At 35.5% G+C, this 21,084-nt stretch overlaps 1 protein-coding gene across 1 annotated transcript in view; it reads left to right on the plus strand.

The window, feature by feature from the left end:
• LOC148948562 (aminopeptidase N-like) overlaps positions 1–21,084 on the plus strand; it is a 147,647-nt gene that overhangs the window by 43,460 nt on the left and 83,103 nt on the right. The window contains exons 6-7 of the mRNA XM_089094467.1: positions 10,806–11,004; positions 15,828–16,014. Coding sequence (XP_088950593.1) covers positions 10,806–11,004; positions 15,828–16,014 — 386 coding nt within the window. The remainder of the gene's footprint in view (positions 1–10,805; positions 11,005–15,827; positions 16,015–21,084) is intronic.

The following is a 21,084-nucleotide window of genomic DNA, read 5'->3' on the forward strand; positions in this document are numbered from 1 at the left end:
GTCTCTCCTAAGACCATTTAAAGCATTGAAGTGGAAATCTAGTGTGACCAACTCTTTATTCTACAAATTTTTATATGCGCCAACACCAAGCAATACATTTCAAAGGGCATTTCAGAACCAGTTCTTTTCTTAATGTCCCTCCTAAACCCATTTTCCAAGTTGAAGTACCCATCCTTTTTACACACATCTTTACTTTACAGCTTTTTGGATACCTCAACACCAAGAAATACCTTTACAAAAGTATTTCAGAGCAACTTCTTTTCTTAATGTCCCTTCTAAACCCATTTTCCAACTTGAAGCATCCATTCTTTTCACTCACAACTTTACTTTACAGTTTTTTGGATACCTCAACACCAAGAAATACCTTTCAAAGTCATTTCAGAGCAACTTCTTTTCTTAATGTCCCTTCTAACCCCATTTTTAAACTTGAAGTACCCATCCTTTTCACCCACAACTTTACTTTACAGTTTTATCGGATACCTCAACACCAAGAAATACCTTTCAAAAGACATTTTAGAGCAACTTCATTACGTAATGTCCCTTCTAAACTCATATTCCAACTTGAAGCATCCATCTTTTTCACCCACAACTTTACTTTACAGATTTTTGGATACCTCAACATCAAGAAATACCTTTCAAAAAGCATTTCAGAACAAGTTCTTTTCATAATGTCCTTCCTAAACCCATTTTACAAGCTGAAGTTCCCATCGTTTTCATCCACAACTTTACTTTACAGCTTTTTGAATTCCCAACACCAAGCAATACTTTTCAAAAGACATTTCAGAACAAGTTGTTTTCTTAATGTCCCTCCTAAACCCATTTTACCAATTGAAGTACCCATCCTTTTCTACCATGCAATACTTTTCAAAGACATTTCAGAACAATTTCTTTTCTTAATGTCCTTCCTAACCCCATTTTACAAGTTGAAGTACCTATCCTTTTCACACAAAACTTTACTTTACAGCTTTTTGAATGCCCAACACCAAGCAATACTTTTCAAAAGGCATTTCAGAATTAGTTCTTTTCTTAATGTCCTTCGTAAACCCCTTTTACAAATTGAAGTACCCATCCTTTTCACCCAAAACTTTACTTTACAGCTTTTTGAATGCTCCAACACCAAGCAATACTTTTCAAAGGGCATTTCAGAACAAGCTCTTTTCTTAATGTCCTTCCTAAACCCATTTTACAAGTTGAAGTACCCATCCTTTACAGTCAACACCAAGCAATACTTTTCAAAAGGCATTTCACAACAAGTTCCTTTCTTAATGTCCCTCCTAAACCCATTTTACAAGTTGAAGTACTCATCCTTTTCACCATAACTTTACTTTACAACTTTTTTTCTTAATGTCCCTCCTAAACCCATTTTACAAGTTGTAGTACCCATCCTATACATCCACAACTTTACTTTACAGCTTTTTGAATGCTCCAACACAAAGCAATACTTTTCAAAGGGCATTTGAAGTAGCCATCCTTTTCACCCACAACTTTACTATACTGCTTTTTTGAATGCTCCAACACCAACCAATACTTTTCAAAGAAAATTTCAGAACCATTTATTTTGATAATGTCCATCCTAAACCCATTTTACAAATTGAAGTACCCATCCTCTACACCAAAAACTTTACTTTTCAGCTTTTTGAATGATCCCACACCAAGCAATTCTTTTCAAAACAACATTTGAAGTAGTCATCCTTTTCACCCACAATTTTACTATACTGCTTTTTTGAATGCGCCAACACCAAGCAATACTTTTCAAAAGGCATTTCAGAGCAACTTCTTCTCTTAATGTCCCTCCTAAACCCATTTTACAAATTGAAGTACCCATCCTTTTTACAAACATCTTTACTTTACAGCTTTTTGGATGCGCCAACACCAAGCAATACTTTTCAAAGGACATTTCAGAACCAGTTCTTTTCATAATGTCCATCCTACTTTACTTTACACCCACAACTTTACTTTACAGCTTTTTGAATGCTCCAACACCAAGCAATACTTTTCAAAAGGCATTTCAGAACTAGTTCTTTTCTTAGTGACCGTCCTAAACCCATTTTACAAATTGAAGTACCCATCCTTTTCACCCAAAGCTTTACTTTACAGCTTTTTGAAAGCGCAACACCAAGAAATACTTTTCAAAAGGTATTTCAGAACAATTTCTTTTCTTAAGCTTTTTATTTTCTCTGGTAAAATTAGAAATGAATTGTGTTTTTTGGTATAATTCAGAAGAGATCTAGAACTTTTCTATCTTCTATGAAAAATTGAGCCTGCTAGTAGTATCTTTATCTCTAAAAATTCTTTTTCTTACATCTCTGACCTTTTTAATAGATATTCTGAACGTTTGACGTTCTAGAATACCCTAAAAATAATGAACACTTAACAAAATAATGCATAAGATATTTTTAATGAAATAATGACATGTAGAATATTAATATAAAAATACGTTAAATACATTATTATACGTTATTAGTACACTTGCGCTTCACTTTCCGTCAATTCATCTTTATATTCGTTGATGAAATTTTCTGCTAATGTCCTTTTTATTCTGCCTGCGATTTCACTGTCTATTGTCACATTATTTTTTACATAGAGAGCAGTTTTAACACATTTACAAGATATGATTTATGATGTTGGTGCAGCTGTATGCATGCCTTCTTTTTCCCTTTGCTTTCATTCGAATGCTAACACCGGAAAGATAGCGATAAGATCTATCAACGGCTAACATGCTACCAGAACCATTAGCTATAAGTTGTCCCTCTTCATCAACTATTATTTTTACGTTGGCATTCTCTTTGAGTACTACTTTCTCTGGTAATGTTACTCTTGCATATCCACCGTTTGCATGATGGAAATTCTTGGGTACTCCAAAGGAATCTAACTTCTCGCTGTCATGAAAACGCATGCATACATTTCCAATAGTGTTACCACTTGCAGTCGTTTCATAGTTCAGGTATTTCTCCTTGTCAACATTCAACACGACGATGATTTTATCATGTGCACATACTTTCGTCGAATAATTCATCTTCACTTTTTACAGATATGAATTGTGTGTTTATCCTTCCAGTGCGTAAAAAATACTGATTTAATGCACGCATTAAACTAGGTAGTGTCGATAACTTGCCATAGAGTACCAATGGGAAAGCCGCGTCGTGCCTATGAACATGCAGAGAGTACGATTGGTAGAGCCGTAAGCATATTTCATGTCATTTTAAGATACGTAAAAAAGTTAAAAAATACCATATTAAAAAATTCAGTTAGGTTAAGTTAGGTTAGGTGAGGTTAGCCTACGTACGCGCGCGTACGTAGGCTAACCTAACCTAACCTAACTTAACCTAACTTAATCTAACCTAACCTAACCTAACTTAACATAACCTAACTTAATCTAGCCTAACCTAACCTAATTTAATCTTTTTACCATGTTTAAGTTAGGTTAGCTTAGCTTATCATGAGCGCTCATGATAATTTAACCTAACCTAACCTAACTTAAACATGGAGAAATGTTTCTAATTATTTATTAATATTTATTTATACCTAACCTAACCTAACCTATTGTTTTTGGTGGTTAGATGAATGAACTGAATTTCAGAAAAATTAGAAATAAAGTGAAACTTTTTATCTTCATGGTAAATAATCACAATCATAGTATAGCCATCCCTTTCTTCTATGGAAAAATTTAGAATTGAACTTTAAATTTTTTATGTCTTTGAGAGATTAGGAACTGAAATGAAAGTTTTTTCATTTTCATTGGTAAATTTCATAATTGAGCTAACTTTTTTTTCTCTTCTCTAAGAAAATTCAGAAGAGAACTTGTACATTTTGAACTTCTTCGAGAAAACTCAGAATTAAAGTGGAGCTCCATATCTTCATGAAGAATATTCACACACAAGTTCCATTCGAACAGTGTCGTGAGGTCCCCTACTCCAACCCCAAAGGCCCCCGATCCCCCTAATGCCCCTCGAGCCCCCAAAGACCACCGGTACCCCTTCCACCCATGTTTTAAAATAATTTTGAATTTTTTTAAACATGGTATTTTTTTAACTTTTTTACGTATCTTAAAATGACATGAAATATGCTTACGGCTCTACCAATCATACTCTCTGCATGTTCATAGGCACGACGTGGCTTTCCCATTGGTACTCTATGGCAAGTTATCGACACTATAACTTGTTCTGAAATACCTTTTGAAAAGTATTGCTTGGTGTTGTGCATTCAAAAAGCTGTAAAGTAAAGTTGTGGGTGAAAAGGATGGGTACTTCAAATTTTAAAATGGTTTTAGAATGGACATTAAGAAAATAACTTGTTCTGAAATGTCTTTTAAAAAGTATTGCTTGGTGTTGGGCATTCAAAAAGCTGTAAAGTAAAGTTGTGGATGAAAAGGATGGGAACTTCAACATGTAAAATGGGTTTAGGAAGGACATTATGAAAAGAACTTGTTCTGAAATGCCCTTTAAAAAGTATTGCTTGGTATTTGATCATTCAAAAAGCTGTAAAGTAAAGATGTGTGTAAAAAGGATGGGTACTTCAATTTGTAAAAAGGGTTTAGGATGGACGTTATGAAAAGAACTGGTTCTGAAATGCCCTTTGAAAAGTATTGCTTGGTGTTGGCGCATCCAAAAACCTGTAAAGTAAAGATGTTTGTAAAAATGATGGGTACTTCAATTTGTAAAATGGGTTTAGGAGGGACATTAAGAAAAGAACTGGTTCTGAAATGCCTTTTGAAAAGTATTGCTTGGTGTTGGATAATTTAAAAAAGCAGTATAGTAAAATTGTGGGTGAAAAGGATGGCTACTTCAAATGTTCTTTTGAAAAGTAATGCTTGGTGTTGGATCATTCAAAAAGCTGTAAAGTAAAGTTTTGCGTGTAAAGGATGGGTACTACAATTTGTAAAATGGTTATAGGACGGACATTATGAAAAGAACTGGTTCTCAAATGCCCTTTGAAAAGTATTGCTTGGTGTTGGAGCATTGAAAAAAGCAGTATACTAAAGTTGTGGGTGAAAAGGATGGCTACTTCAAATGCCCTTTGAAAAGTATTGCTTGGTGTTGGAGCATTCAAAAAGCTGTAAAGTAAAGTTGTGGATGTATAGGATGGGTACTACAACTTGTAAAATGGGTTTAGGAGGGACATTAAGAAAAAAAGTTGTAAAGTAAAATTATGGTGAAAAGGATGAGTACTTCCATTTGTAAAATGGGTTTAGGAGGGACATTAAGAAAGGAACTTGTTGTGAAATGCCTTTTGAAAAGTATTGCTTGGTGTTGACTGTAAAGGATGGGTACTTCAACTTGTAAAATGGGTTTAGGAAGGACATTAAGAAAAGAGCTTGTTCTGAAATGCCCTTTGAAAAGTATTGCTTGGTGTTGGAGCATTCAAAAAGCTGTAAAGTAAAGTTTTGGGTGAAAAGGATGGGTACTTCAATAAGTAAAATGGGTTTAGGACGGTCACTAAGAAAAGAACTTGTTCTGAAATGCCTTTTGAAAAGTATTGCTTGGTGTTGGAGCATTCAAAAAGCTGTAAAGTAAAGTTGTGGGTGAAAAGGATAGGTACTTCAACTTGTAAAATTGGTTTAGGATGGACATTATGAAAAGAACTTGCTCTGAAATGTCTTTTAAAAGTATTGCATGGTAGAAAAGGATGGGTACTTCAATTTGTAAAATGGGTTTAGGAGGGACGTTAATAAAATAACTTGTTCTGAAATTTCTTTTGAAAAGTATTGCTTGGTGTTGGGCATTCAAAAAGCTGTAAAGTAAAATTGTGGATGAAAAGGATGGGAACTTCAACTTGTAAAATGGGTTTAGGAACGACATTATGAAAAAAACTTGTTCTGAAATGCTTTTTGAAAGGTATTTCTTGGTGTTGAGGTATCCGAAAAAGCTGTAAAGTAAAGTTGTGGGTGAAAAGGATGGGTACTTCAAGTTGGAAAATGGGTTTAGAATGGACATTAAGAAATGAAGTTGCTCTGAAATGCCTTTTGAAAGGTATTTCTTGGAGTTGAGGTATCCAAACAACTGTAAAGTAAAGTTGTGAGTGAAAAGGATGGATGCTTCAAGTTGGAAAATGGGTTTAGAAGGGACATTATGAAAAGAACTTGCTCTGAAATGCTTTTTGAAAGGTATTTCTTGGTGTTGAGGTATCCAAAAAGCTGTAAAGTAAAGATGTGTGTAAAAAGGATGGGTACTTCAACTTGGAAAATGGGTTTAGGAGGGACATTAAGAAAAGAACTGGTTCTGAAATGCCCTTTGAAAAGTATTGCTTGGTGTTGGCGCATTCAAAAAGCTGTAAAGTAAAGTTGTGTGTTAAAAGGATGGCTACTTCAATTTGTAAAATGGGCTTAGGAGGGATATTAAGAAAAGAACTGGTTCTGAAATGTCTTTGATAAGTATTGCTTGGTGTTGGAGCATTCAAAAAAGCCATATAGTAAAATTGTGGGTGAAAAGTATGGCTACTTCAAATGTTCTTTTGAAAAGTATTGCTTGGTGTTGGATCATTCAAATAGCTGTAAAGTAAAGTTTTGGGTTTAAAGGATGGGTACTTCAATTTTTAAAATGGGTTTAGGATGGACATTATGAAAAGAACTGGTTCTGAAATGCCCTTTGAAAAGTATTGCTTGGTGTTGGAGCATTCAGAAAAGTACTATAGTAAAGTTGTGGGTGAAAAGGATGGCTACTTCAAATGCCCTTTGAAAAGTATTGCTTGGTATTGGCGCATTCAATAGAACCAAAAAGCTGTAAAGTAAAGTTGTGGGTGAAAAGGATGGGTACTACAACTTGGAAAATGGGTTTAGGAGGGACATTAAGAAAAAAAAGTTGTAAAGTAAAGTTATGGTGAAAAGGATGAGTACTTCAACTTGTAAAATGGATTTAGGAGGGACATTAAGAAAAGAAGTGGCTCTGAAATGCTTTTTGAAAGGTATTGTTTGGTGTTGAGGTATCCAAAAAGCTGTAAAGTAAGGTTGTGGGTGAAAAGAGATGATGCTTCAAGTTGGAAAATTGGGCATAGGAGTGATATTACGTAAAGAACATGCTCTGAAATGTCTCTTGAAAAGCATTTCTTGGTGTTGAGGTATCCAAAAAACTGTAAAGTAAAGTTGTGGGAGAAAAGGAAGGATGCTTCAACTTGTAAAATGGGTTTAGGAAGGACATTAAGAAAAGAAGTTGTTCTGAAATAGCTTTTTAAAGGTATTTTTTGGTGTTGAGGTATCCAAAAAGCTGTAAAGTAAAGTTGTGGATGAAAAGGATAGGTACTTCAAGTTGGAAAATAGGTTTAGAATGAACATTAAGAAAAGAAGTTGCTCTGAAATGCCTTTTGAAAGGTATTTCTTGGTGTTGAGGTATCCAAAAAGCTGTAAAGTATAGTTGTGGGTGAAAAGAATGGATGCTTCAAGTTGGAAAATGGGTTTAGAAGGGACATTAAGAAAAGAAGTTGCTCTGAAATGCCTTTTGAAAAGTATTACTTGGTGTTGAGGTATCCAAAAAGCTGTAAAGTAAAGTTGTGGGTGAAAAGGATGGATGCTTCAAGTTGGAAAATGGGTTTAGGAGGGAAATTACGTAAAGAACTTGCTCTAAAATGTGTTTGAAAAGTATTTCTTGGTGTTGAGGTATCCAAAAAACTTTAAAGTAAAGTTGTGGGTGAAAAGGAAGGATGCCTCAACTTGTAAAATGGGTTTAGAAGGGACATTAAGAAAAGAAGTTGCTCTGAAATGCTTTTTGAAAGGTGTTTCTTGGTGTTGAGGTATCCAAAAAGCTGTAAAGTAAAGTTATGGGTGAAAAGGATGGATGCTTCAAGTTGGAAAATGGGTTTAGAAGGAACATTAAGAAAAGAACTTGCTCTGAAATGTCTTTTGAAAGGTATTTCTTGGTGTTGGGGTATCCAAAAAAGCTGTAAAGTAAAGTTGTGGGTGAAAAGAATGGATACTTAAAGTTGCAAGCTTGGTTTAGAAGGGACAATAAGAAAAGAAGTTGCTCTGAAATGCCTTTTGAAAGGTATTTCTTGGTGTTGAGGTATCCAAAAAACTGTAAAGTAAAGTTGTGGGTGAAAAGGATGGGTACTTCAAGTTGGAAAATGGGTTTAGAATGAACATAAAGAAAGGAACTTGCTCTGAAATGCTTTTTGAAAGGTATTTCTTGATGTTGAGGTATCCAAAAAGCTGTAAAGTAAAGTTGTGGGTGAAAAGGATGGGTACTTTAATCTGGAAAATGGGTTTAGAATGAACATTAAGAAATGAAGTTGCTCTGAAATGTCTTTTAAAAACTATTGCTTGATGTTGGGGTATCCAAAAAGCTATAAAGTAAAGTTGTGGTGAAAGGATTGGTACTTCAACTTGTAAAAATGGGTTAAGGAATGACATTAAGAAAGGAACTTGTTCTGAAAAGATATAATAAAGTGCACAAAAAAGTATTAACAAATGGAGAGGGGACTCTTTGGGGACCCCGGGGAGGGCTTTGGGGGTCTGGGGGGTCCTTGCGGGCCGGGTGGTCCTTTGGGAGCCCGGGGGACCTTTGGGGACCGGGGGAGGGCCTTTGGGGGCCGGGGGAGGGTCTTTGGGGGTCTGGGGGGCCCTTGAGGGCCGGGTGGTCCTTTGGGAGCCCGGTGGACCTTTGGGGACCGGGGGAGGGCCTTTGGGTTGGGGTAGAGGACCTCACGACACTGTTCAAATGGAACTTGTGTATTATAACCACCACAGAGTTTTACCCTCAAATTCTCTTCTAAAACCTTTTCTAAAATCATCTTTTAAAATGTCTCTAACTGTTTCGCCAAAATAATTCCCTAAAATGTCTAAAACGGTTTCGCCCAAATAACCCCTAAACGTAATTTCAGCGTGTTCCTTTTGTTTTTGGCATCTCTGCGTTGTCACATTTCAAATTACTAAGAAACCCTTTCGCGCGCTAATCACTTCATCGCTAAGATCAAAACATTCACCCGGAAACAATTCTCTTGGTAGAACTCCAAAGACATTAATAGACATTCGCTCGGAAACAATTCTCTTTAGAAAGATCAAATTAATTCCCCTTTCGTGAATCAGTAATTCCCCTTAGAAACAACAAATTAATTCCCCTTTCGTGTCAAATCAATCCTTTCGTGTCAAACCATGACATCATCTGTCACGTGTGATCTAAACTTTGCCCCGGAAACAATTCTGGTCGAACTCCAAAGACATTAATTAACTTGACATCATCTGTCAGACATTAATTAACTTCCCCGGAAACAATTTGATTAATGACTGACAGCACAGGTGTTCCATCTCCCTAGGGACTCAATGCCCAAATAAGGAGCCCCCCTGGAGTATAAGATAGCTTTCTACTTATATATATATATATATATATATATATATATATATATATATATATATATATATATATATATATATATATATATATATATATATATATATATATATATATATATATATATATATATATATATATATATATATATATATATATATATATATATATATATATATATATATATATATATATATATATATATATATATATATATATATATATATATATATATATGAAGTGAGGGAGAGGTAGCGAGCAAGAGAGACAAGAATGAAAGAGAAAGAAAATTTTGATGGTCGGTCTGAGGCTTATTGAGAATGAAAAAAGCCTTTTCCAGCTTTAAAAATTAAATTTTCCCGCTGAAAGGGTAAATATTTGAGATATAAGGTCAATAAGAAAGAGATTAAAGGACACCTTGAAGGCCAGACTTGAAAGTGCTTACCGTAAGAGCTATGGGGCATAAAAGGGACTGTGGAAAAAGTGTATAGAACGGAAAGAAGTGGAATTTTAATTAAGATCTATTGAAAATGCTGAAAGTTTCTTTCAAGAATGCCTTCGGTTAAATTTATGCTGACTTTGTGAACAAACCAAACAAAAGGAATTCCTGAATCTTGTTCGCACCAAAGCTGAAGTTGGCTCTTCGGCAAAACGGTCGGGCCTCTTTGGATCGACAGCTAGAATAGCAGCTTGCTAATTTTGGTACCCATTAAAGTTTAAGGTATCTGAAATCAAAAATATTAATTGCTAATTCAAGTGCTCGTAAAAATCAATAAAGTAGCATGGATAATTTAAATGGTATTGCAGTGCTCTATGCCAATGAATATATGGCACCAGTAGAATCATTACTTCCTAAAACCATTACTTAAATAATAAAACAAAACTGGGGACAAACCTTTAACAACTACGGTTGACTGCTCTTCCTTGTATACATTATACCTTGAAATCTATTTTCTTTAATGGTTATCCTAGGGTCCCGGGTGGAGCGAACTGGTATCTAGACTTAAAAACCTTTGAGTCCGAAAATAGTAGACTGCTATCCTGACTCTAGGTTCCAAGGAGTTAATTTCAGAAAGTTTGTGAATAATCTTTAATTCTCTTCTCATAATCTTTCGTTTCGAAGTCATGGTTTTAATTGATAATTAAAGAAATAAATATTAAAGTCCATGCTACTTCAAACTTTTTTCAAGCTCAAGAATTTTGCAAAACATATTTTTTTTATTTCTCAGTTGTTGCATTTATCAGTATTGGTTTATTTTGCGGGCATCGCTATATACTGTATCAAGGAAACAAGTCACGAAACCCGACCAATACCCATTTATCCTTACTCTTCTTTTTTTCAGCTACAGATTGTTTCATCGGCTTACTTAAAGATTAATATTCCATCTATAAGATTATCAAGTTTCTAAACTTTACTTTATAGACCTATTATCCTTCGACACCAGCCTTGTTTCTTTGTTTTCACTTTTTCTCCAAATTGTATTAAAGTCTTACAGGAGCTTAATATTTACTTACTTGTTAAATCTTTAGGTGGTATCCCTACTGGAGCAATAGTCAATCCAACAAGGACTAGTGAACAAGCTAACTTGTCACTAACAGTAACCCCCAGTATTATTGAATTCTTCGAAAGCTATACAGGCTTTAATTACAGCTTTCAAAAGCTGGACAATGTTGGAGTAAACCAGTTCAACTTTGGCGCTATGGAAAACTGGGGACTCGTAGTATACAGGTAGGTCAACATCTAATAATGTATATATGTATTCAAAGTTTATTTGCATACTTCTTGTTTATTCACAGAATTCTCCTGAAAACCTTGTAACGGTTTCGTACGAAAAAAAGGACCTCGATCCTTGATAGCACACGAAATTTGAAGAGAGAGAGGCCATAAGAACAACTCTCAGTTTTGTTAGTTACTTATTTTTATTTGAAACAACCCAAAAATGGAATAAAAATTTCAACATAAGTCAACACAGTGGTTGTTTTGGGTATATTAATGTCATAAAAACGTATTTTTTGCTAATTTTGAAACTATAAAAGAAAGTATTACGAAAATATTGGAGTTAAAGCATTTGACTTATCTTGACAATGTCAATTACAAACCATGATTAGCCAAAATAATGAAAAATACATGCTACGAACTTTCACCTTTGGACAGTTCAAGGAAACTTGGGAAAGAAGATTTTTTTAATTTGCTTAAAAACTGTTTTGTCACACTAATCCTAATTAAAAGCCTTATAGTAAAATCCAAAGCAAATAATTCTATTTAGAAAAACGACCTTAGGGACAAAGAATAAATTTCTTAAAATATCTACCAGCCATTTAGTGGAATTACGAAATTTTCTTTAATTGGAAAGAATATATTCTTTAATGATAGCACGAATCAATAACTTAAAATTAAATTGAACATCAAGATGTGTAAATGCCAGTTATACCGACACGAGCGAGGGTGTGTATATCAAAGAGCTTTATTAAGGGGGTTAAAACTGAAGAGAAACCCTGTTTATAGCTTGATTCTTGGGATCACTTGCTTACTTTCCAGATAACTTATATAATTTTTTTACACTTGAGGTTATTTCATACTAGCGTAACTTAATATGTAGCGTTAGATTATCTGATCTTACGTAGAAAATTTCGTCCTTAATGTATGAAGTGCCAAGTGGACTCGACATCTACATAGAATTTCAATTTACATAGAATTTCAGTTTATGATAAGCTATGGGAAATTCAATATAGCGACAATAAAATGAAATTTCCGAATTAGCAATTAATGAGTTTCCAAAATAAATTAACAACCTTTTCCTATCTCATTTTTAATGATTTCTTTTCGGCATTCAGTGATTCTTTTTCAAAGACAGCAAATCAACAGTACGGGATCACTTGACTACAAAACTTTGACTGGCTGGTTTTTATTTGATTAGATGGCTTCACATAGATAGGGATCCGAACTAGCTTTAAACCTATAAGCCTCTCACGCTAGACAAGAGCTACATCTCAAATCAACATTTTAAATTTTTTGAATATTTAGCCCATGAGATTATGATGAGTTTACTCGGTGCCATTGATGGTCTTATGGATTTTAACCTTAGCCAAATGTAAAAGGACGTGCAAAATTGAATTGAATTGGATTAAACTTTGTTAAAAAACAAAAACAAAAAAACAAACACAATATAATCACTTGACAAGTAGCCGTTCAAGAAGAAATAAAGGCAAAATGTTTTTTAAGTTTGAAGAATAATTTTTCTAGGGACAGTTAGTTATATTGCCTAATAGCAGCAAATTTAACATCATGTAAGATCATCTATGTTGATGATTAAACATCTGTGACTGTCCAGATGTCCCTTCTAAAGTAGCAAGCAGTTTATGATAACCAACTGTAAGTAAGATGCGACTCGGGCAAATAGTAACAAAAACTTTAAAAACAGTTATTTTGATAACAACTATTGCATAAGAAAATTAGTTTTTTATACTGATTCCAAATACATAAAATTCATCAAGTTTAAATTTACACATCAAAGGCTTCGAGCCTAAGAACATTTACCTGATTTTCGAAAAAAGGGGGTCAACACCAAAAAGGTAAGCGATATTTAATGAAAATCACACCATTAGATTCAGCAGATCAGAGAACCCTATTGCGGAGGTTCTGAGCTTCTATCTACAAAAATGCGTGTTTATTTCTTTTTTCCCCACTAGTGATCATTTCGGACTGAAGGTTCTAGAAGATCGAAAGAGGGTCATTAGAACTGAAATTAGAGGTTCTAGTGCTCTTTACTGGTGACCATAAGAACTGGGCCACAAGAAAGTAGCATTTTCTGCCATTTTGTGGCAACAAATTGGAATTTTGCTCTGATAAAAAATAAGTTACTATCAATTGAATATTCAATCGATTTCAAGTTATCGAAAAACTTTATATTGAGCTTCCTAATTGTAAAGGGGGTAGTGCCGCACGGTGGTGCATTCAGTCCTAAAAAAGTCATGCAGTCCATACAAGATAAATGGTTCATATGGACATTTATTTTAATGCTTGATTTAACTTAGGTGATCCACTAGATTTTCATGAAATTAATTTTAAAAAGTTCTTCAAAAGGAAATCCCAATAGAAATTTCCCCCGTTGAAAATCTGTCCCCAGAAAAACTGCCCCTGAAAAATTTTTGCATACTTTTCACTAACTAATGCTATATGTAAAAATTGGGCAAAAGTCTCCTGACCCTTCCTTTGGAGACTGTGGGGGTCATGTCGTCCCTAAGAACCTAGCTATTGGACCTATCAACTATACTGAAAAGATGACTATCTCAAGATTTTTTATCAGATGATTTTGGGGAAAAAGGGCGTAGGGGGGGGGGGGGTTCAAGTAGATTTTTATAAGGAACATTAAACTTAATGAGTCTTATATATTTAAAACCAAATGCTTCATGGTAACGAATTGTCAGTAAGGGGTGACGCGGTTCAACAGCAATAGAAACTCTTAAAATGGGACTTCAATATCAATACATATAGGCTATTAATATAATCAGCTTGTAATTCTGATTCCAAATATGTAAAAATTATTAAGTTTAGTGATACTCATCCAAAGGTTGAGTATCAAAATTGCCTGCGACAATTTGCCTGATTTTCAAAAGGGAGGAGACGCCCCCTAAAAGTCAAGGAATGGGATTTTCTTCATGAAAATCACACCATCCGATTCAGCGTATCCGAGAGCCCTATTGTAGAAGGCTCAAGGTCCCATCTGCAAAAATATTTATATTTTTTGCCCGAAGAGAGATCACGGATGCGTTTGTATTTGTTATTGTTTTTTTTCCATCTTTCCGTAGGGGGAGGGGATTTCCCACGGGAGAAATTCTTCATGGGAAAGTTTTCTACTTGATAAATTCTCCAGAGGCATTTTTTTGCGGGAGAAACTTTCTATTTGGGGGACGGAGGGAATTTTCGGGAAGAATTGCCCACTGAGGGGTGGGGGGATTCCGGCAAGATTCTGAAAACAACCAGAAATTAAAATCTTTTTCATATGAAAGCGAGCTAAGAAATAATTTTCAGCCAAAATCGTATGCAAGTAATTTTCCGAGGAGAATTTTCAGTTAGAATGGAATTGTCGAGGGGAACTTTCCTAGTGAGGGGATATTTTATGCGAAAAGAACTTTCGGTGGAGGGATTTTCGGTGAAGAGGAGGAATTGTCCATGGAGGGAGAGTCGGATTTCCCAGCCTTATTTAAGAGCCATCAGAAATTAAATAGAATTTTTTTTTTTTAACTGAGAGTAAGGAGCAATATTACAATTTGAAACGAACAGAAATTATTACGTACATAAGGGGTTGCCCCTTCCTCAATAGTGGGGTTACCACTCTTTACAATAAAGTTTTTTTTATAAGCTTTGAAAAATCCTTATTATTCTAATTAAACGACCCTTGTGTTTCTGGAGTCGTTTTTAAAGAATTGGGACCATAACTCAAACTTTAGCATAAAGAGCGAAGTACTGAAGAGGGCAATAATATGCACTCTTGTAAGTAATAATTTTTGTTCGTTTTAAGTCTTGATATTGCTCCTTACTTTCAGTTGAAAAAAACTTTTTTTTGCATAAAAAGGCAATCCTTTTAATGCACCTATTTTTATGATAATTCTGTTTTTTAGAGTTTCGGTTACCATTAGAAAAGTCGCTTCAGGGTCTAAGCTTAATATGCATACAAAAGCTCAGATAAATCGATTAGAATAAGAAATAAAATGGAACTTGGATTTCCAAATGGATTTTTCCAGAGTTACTTGCTATAAACCTAGAGGAAGTAAAGAATTTTCTTCATCTCTTATCTATCAGACGATTGTATGTTTTACAAAAGCCCGACATTGCGTGATCCTTAAGTACTTTCTGAGCCGAGATAGTCTCATTTCTATTTTAGAACACGCTATTTAGTAGGCCAGAAAAAAACATAATTTTCACTTTTTTCCTGAAAATAGCTGGAAATTTTAAGAGCTACTAAGGATTTACGTTGCAATAGTGAGTCTTCACTCACTAGTTACAAATTTTTATTTCTTCTGTATCAAGCTAGACACTACCAATCAATGAAACAAATGTAGGAAAGCAGAAGTTGTTTCTCGACAGTACAATCATACTCTACGAGAATTATCATCTTGCCTAGCTTCCCCTCCCCCTTGTTTGTGTGCCGTAAATTTAGTTAAGGAACTGAATGGTAATGGCCTTGCACCTCTTCCAGCAGCGGGTATGGCGAGACTAAATGAAGTTTGGTTCAGAAGTTGCAGCAAAATCCTCAGTTGTACCAAAATATCTCTAAAAGAAAGTGCTACGACTTATTCAAAATTCTTTTAAATCCTTTAAGACACTAGGCCCTTTTTCCTTTAGCCCGTTTCCCCACTCTATAAGCAAATTCGAAAGTCATCAGAATAAAAAATATCTTCAATAAATCAAAGAAGTCAAAATTCTTTACCTCTTCACTGTTTATTGAATAATAATAATAAAAATTGAAGGGTGATTTTTAATAAAAACTAAATTATTTAAGTTTAAGAAACAAATTACTGCAAAAAACTAAATACTTCGAATTTTTGAAGGGACGAATTGCTAATGTATTTTGGTCCTTCGGTCACACCTGCAAATAGAAAACAAAGAATAGTGGAGATAATAGCCCATGAGCTGGCTCACCAATGGTTTGGCAACTTGGTTACACTTGACTGGTGGTCAGTGATTTTTTTGAATGAGGGTTTTGCCAACCTTATGGAGTATAAGGGGATGAATGCGGTAAGTACATATTGATTATTAATCACCTACTCCTTATAATTAACATCTTATATTAGATACAGTGGATGTTAAATTCGGAATTTGTTTTGCCAAGGTAGCTGAAGCCTAATTATTATTTTTGTTTTATCGCTATCTTCAAAAATAAAATAATAGAAGGGGCGAAATGTTGTGGCGAAATCATTATTTAGTGATGGACACACACAATGCTTTGTGCTAGTATTAATTGTTTGTCTTATATATCTCAGCTGTTTCTGGGCACAAGGTTCATATTTCCACGATTTCACTTCTATAGTTGATTATTCAAATATTAGGAAATGGGATAAAGTTAAAGTTGGGGAAGGTTGTCCATATTGAGCAACTTTTTTTTAAATTGACTTCACTTGCAACCAGTTACGCATTTTGTAGCTCTCTTTATGCCAAACTGTGGTATTTAGTGAATAGTTTTATGAGTGTATTTTTAACTTTTAACCGTTATCTTAACGGATGAAAACTTCTCATGGTTTACTATGTACCATCTGATCGAGGATGGTTCAAATTGAGCCAGCCTACGGTTCATACTAGGTCTCTAAAAGACGCATACAAGTAGTAATTAGTTTACTGCCTTATAAAGCAGTAGAAAATAAAGTACAACACTAAATATAAAAACTGAGACCTTTTATGGTATTACCAATCTTCAAAAGTGGCGAAAGAGGATGGCCTTGATGCTGTCCCTTTTGCAGGGACTGAGTTTGAGATCTTCTTCAAAATATCCTCGCGAGGATAGGTTATGGAATCATCCTTTTCAGGCCAATTCCATTTATGTATTCCTGTCATGTCTATTACGCTTATTTTAGCTGAGTCGTGACTCCTTTCTTGAACAACACCTTGGTAATATTCCCCTTTCACATAGGCCTCTTTCCCATAATCTCCCCCTGTAATAATATCAAATACTCCGTCCTCTACAGGCTGCACATTTTCTTCCTGTCCTATGTGAAGAGACGAGTCATCACTGTCATCACTCATTGAAAAACTTTGATCGCTCTCCAGATCATATTGCAAGATTTTGTCACCACTACTTGCTGGACTACTTTTGGTCTTGCAACTTTGCTTCTTTTTCCCATCTTTAGCATTCTCCTCGGATGCAATTTGTTTTTAATTGGAGTATCAGTTAATACTTTATTTGAGCCACACTTTCTTCCAAGAGTAGATTACTTTCTAGGAACAGCTTTCGCAAAAACTTCTGACTTGCTCTGGAGTAATAATGGAAGAGGAAGGTTGTTCACTGTCAGTGAAGTCTGTAATACCCATTTTTGGTATGCACACTTGGGCAGCCCTTGAGGATCGTCTTTGTCGTTTTCATTAGCCATATGACCCGACGACATGCTTGATCTGTCACTTACATACAAGGACAAAATATGTTCCTCAGTAAAGACGTCAGGGTTGAATGGTCAAATACCATATTTGGCAAAGCCACTCTGGATGCTGGAAGGGGTGAATGCACGTGGGAAGGATATACCAACCAATTCTGCTATATTGTAGATGGTAACCGTTTTTCTCAGATTACTTAGCATCCAAGTATCAATCACTCTGTTGTAGTGAGCTTTAAATGGGAGAAAACACTGACATCTAGTGGTTCTACCCTATGGCGAATATGAAGGGGAATGGTAAGAAGGACAATGCCATTTTCAAAGCGTTCACCGAAATATGAGATCCATGATTATCGAGGATCAGTAGCTTTTTTAGCTTTTTTCGGTACACAAATGCTTCACTAAATGGTGCAAGGACTCGCAGAACAGCTCTTGTGATATCCACCCAGACGGGTTTTCTCCAGCAGCTTACCCATCTGGACTCCCTTTCAGTAGAGTGGGATGGAAGTCATTTCTTGGAGGGACAAAATAAGGCGGTAAGAAGTTTTTACTCGCAGCAACTCTTCCAATCATTATGACTAGAGGGGCTTATTCGGCTCAGGTAACTTGCCGAATATTTTCTGACCTATATCATAGGTCATCAGGATGTCCAAGTTGCCAAATTATCATGTGTGCCATATTTTGAGAACGGCTGATGGTAGGGACTGGGACTGGCTTAAAAGTCTCAGCTGTTTATAGACGTGGATGATTTTCGTCGACGTACTTTTGTTTGTTTATCCTAGTTTTTATAATTTTGTTTCTGAGCATTTTGTCATGCACAGAAAGTAACGGGTGAATTTTTAGAGGGTAAATAATGCTATGGTACATAGTGATTCAATGACTCACTATGTACCACCTTATGCTGGTGCAGTATGCACCACCCGCTCTCTAGCCACCAAAACCAAAATCTGATGAGACTGGCGCATTATAAAAAAAAAGATGGCACTAGTTACAGTGTTTGATCATCAAGGATTCTAATAAGCCAATAAAAACTTTTCTTAGGATTAATCGAAATAGAGACAAATGAAAAAGTATGGGCATAAAATATTTTTCTAGGGCATAGCAAAAACTTTAAAGATAGCTAGCAAAAAACCAAGGTTGTAGATTATCTTCAAAACTGGATAAGGAAGTCAACCACGTTGTAAGCAATATCACATGGATCAGGCAACTTGTTTCCACCTGAATAGATGGCAGTTAAATGGCTCACTATGCACAGGGTTGCCAAATTTTTGGTCAATGAATATGTCCTTGAGCATCCAAAAATGTGTCCTTTTCAGCCAAATTATGTCCATACTTTGTCTATAGTATGTCCATCTTGAAATCTCATAGTTTTCTTACGACTTGTAAACCTCTTTCAAAGTGGTCAGTTAACATCGAATATAATGAAAAATGAAAAAGATTCATTTAGTTCAACCAAAAAAAATGAACTAGTGTGAAAGCACAAAAGTCATAAAAACATGTAAACAGTAAAAAACTAATTGTCGGAGCTTAAGGCTCTTCTTCCTACGGGAGTTCCACTTGACAGGTATGGTCGGCATGAGGGTCAGCATTTTCATTTCTTTTGGTAGCTTTTTGCCAATAAGAGTATTTCTTGCGCATGTCATAAGGTACAATGCAGGAGTCAAACTACGTTGGGAGCGCTAAGTAAGCTGGGCTGCCCTTCAATCGGGCGGGGGATATCCCCAAAAGCCATATTTACTGGACCTTTGAACAATGCTGAACAAAATAGATGTCTACAAATTCTGATTAGATGCTGGTTTTCGGACTGATTTTGATCCTTCGTTACTTAGTGAACTTGCATTGACCATTACTTCATTACCCGTGCGCATATTACGATTTAAATCGGAACTCTGATGATGGTGGGTTCTTATTTCCTCTACTGCTATAACCTTTCGTTATTCTTGGTAAGTTTCTATCATTTTACCAAATTCACAATCGTATACAAAATTATTATCCCCACCAAAGAGTCCCACACTCCTCAGCCTTGCACGTAAATGGCCCTCCGTACACGTAGTTACCCAAATCGGTATCAATTTACTCCATGCCAATAAACCTGAAGAAGTATAATCTGGTGCTACTGATAAATAAAACCTTTTGAAAAGTGCAGCCTATGTAAATATGGGTTTTCTTAATTCCATAGACCCTAATTTAATTACGACTGGTTTGACTTTCTGGTTTGAAGGTAAAGAAAAACATCTTTAATATCTGTCTGCATAAACCTAGCACCTCTTACTATTTCATTTAAGCATCTAAGAATGTCTTCTTTTAGACTAGAACCCCTTATCTTTGGGTCAAAATTTAGAGATTCCGAAATTGACGAAAATTCCATAGATAGTTTTTCTACCTTTTAGACCATTTCACTTGCTGACACAAAGGGATCACGACTGTTTGGAATTGACCTTAATAGGAATTTGTGTGCCAAAGCAATTTTGCATTTATCACAGAGTATGTATTTTAACCTTATAATTGGATAATTATAATAGATTTCCTATATGTTCTTCCCATATAAAACCCCTTCCCATAAGTTATAAGCCCCCCTTAATAAGTTATGCTCCAGGGCATAACTTACAAAGCCTATCCCTGGGCCCTGGGGGGCTGTGTCGACACCGGAGTTTTTTGTTATCAGAACTTTGAACTATTTTAACAAAATGTCTATCTCAAAATTTTTATCTGATGCATTTAAGGCGTGGAGGAGGGAGAGGGGCTAGTTGCCCGTTAATCTCTTTTGAATCTTATAAAATGAACAAGAATTTTCAATTTTCAATCAAATGAGCCTTCTCTAAAGTTTATACGAGCATCCCTTCCATAAGAAATAATATGAAGGATTCGGAGAATCCTTAAATTACAACCTTTGCCCTGAGGGCTTTGGGGGAGTTGTAATCCTCAAAGACCTAATTTCCAGAACTTAAAACTGCGTTTAATAAAATGGCTGTCTTAAAATTTTGATTGGATGTGCTCGGGGAAAAGGTGGCCTTGAGAGGGGGCTTAGTTGCCATCGAATCACGTTCGACTATTACAAAGGGCACTAGCCCTCGAAATTTCCAATCGAATGAGGCTTTTTTGAAGTTTTAACGACAACGCCTTAGATAACAACCGTATATACCCCCCGGGCGTAACTTAATACCCTTGCTCTGAGGGGTGTGGGGGTGAGTACTCCTAAAAAATGTATTTTCTATCAGGAAATCAATTACGCTGAACAAAATGGCCATCTCGAAATTTTTATCGGATGGGTGAGGGCTAATGATGGGCGTGGTGGGAGGGGGCTAGTTGCCCTCCAATCACTATCGACTATTAAAAAGGGGAATAGCCCTTTAAATTTCCAATTTAATGTACCTTTTTTGAAGTTTCTACGACAACGCCTTCTATAAAAACCTTACATGCCCCCAGGGCATAACTTAAAATTCTTGCCCTGAAGTTTGTGGGGGAGTGTCCTCCTCAAAAACATATTTTCTATCTGGAAATCAACTACACTGAACAAAATGACTATCTCAAAAGTTTGATTAGATGTGTTTGGGGAAATGAAGGGCGTGGGGGGGGGCGGCTAGTTGCTCTCCAATCACTTTCGACTATTAAAAAAGGCACTAGCCCTTTAATTTCCAGTTGAATGAGCCTGTTTTGAAGTTTCTACGACAACACTTCTATAAAAACCTTATATGCCCCCAGGCCATAACTTAAAACCCTTGCC

This window comes from Artemia sp. Qi Xiang Cuo, chromosome 9 (genome assembly GCF_049724085.1).
Source record: "Artemia sp. Qi Xiang Cuo chromosome 9, ASM4972408v1, whole genome shotgun sequence".
Lineage (NCBI taxonomy): Eukaryota > Metazoa > Arthropoda > Branchiopoda > Anostraca > Artemiidae > Artemia > Artemia sp. Qi Xiang Cuo.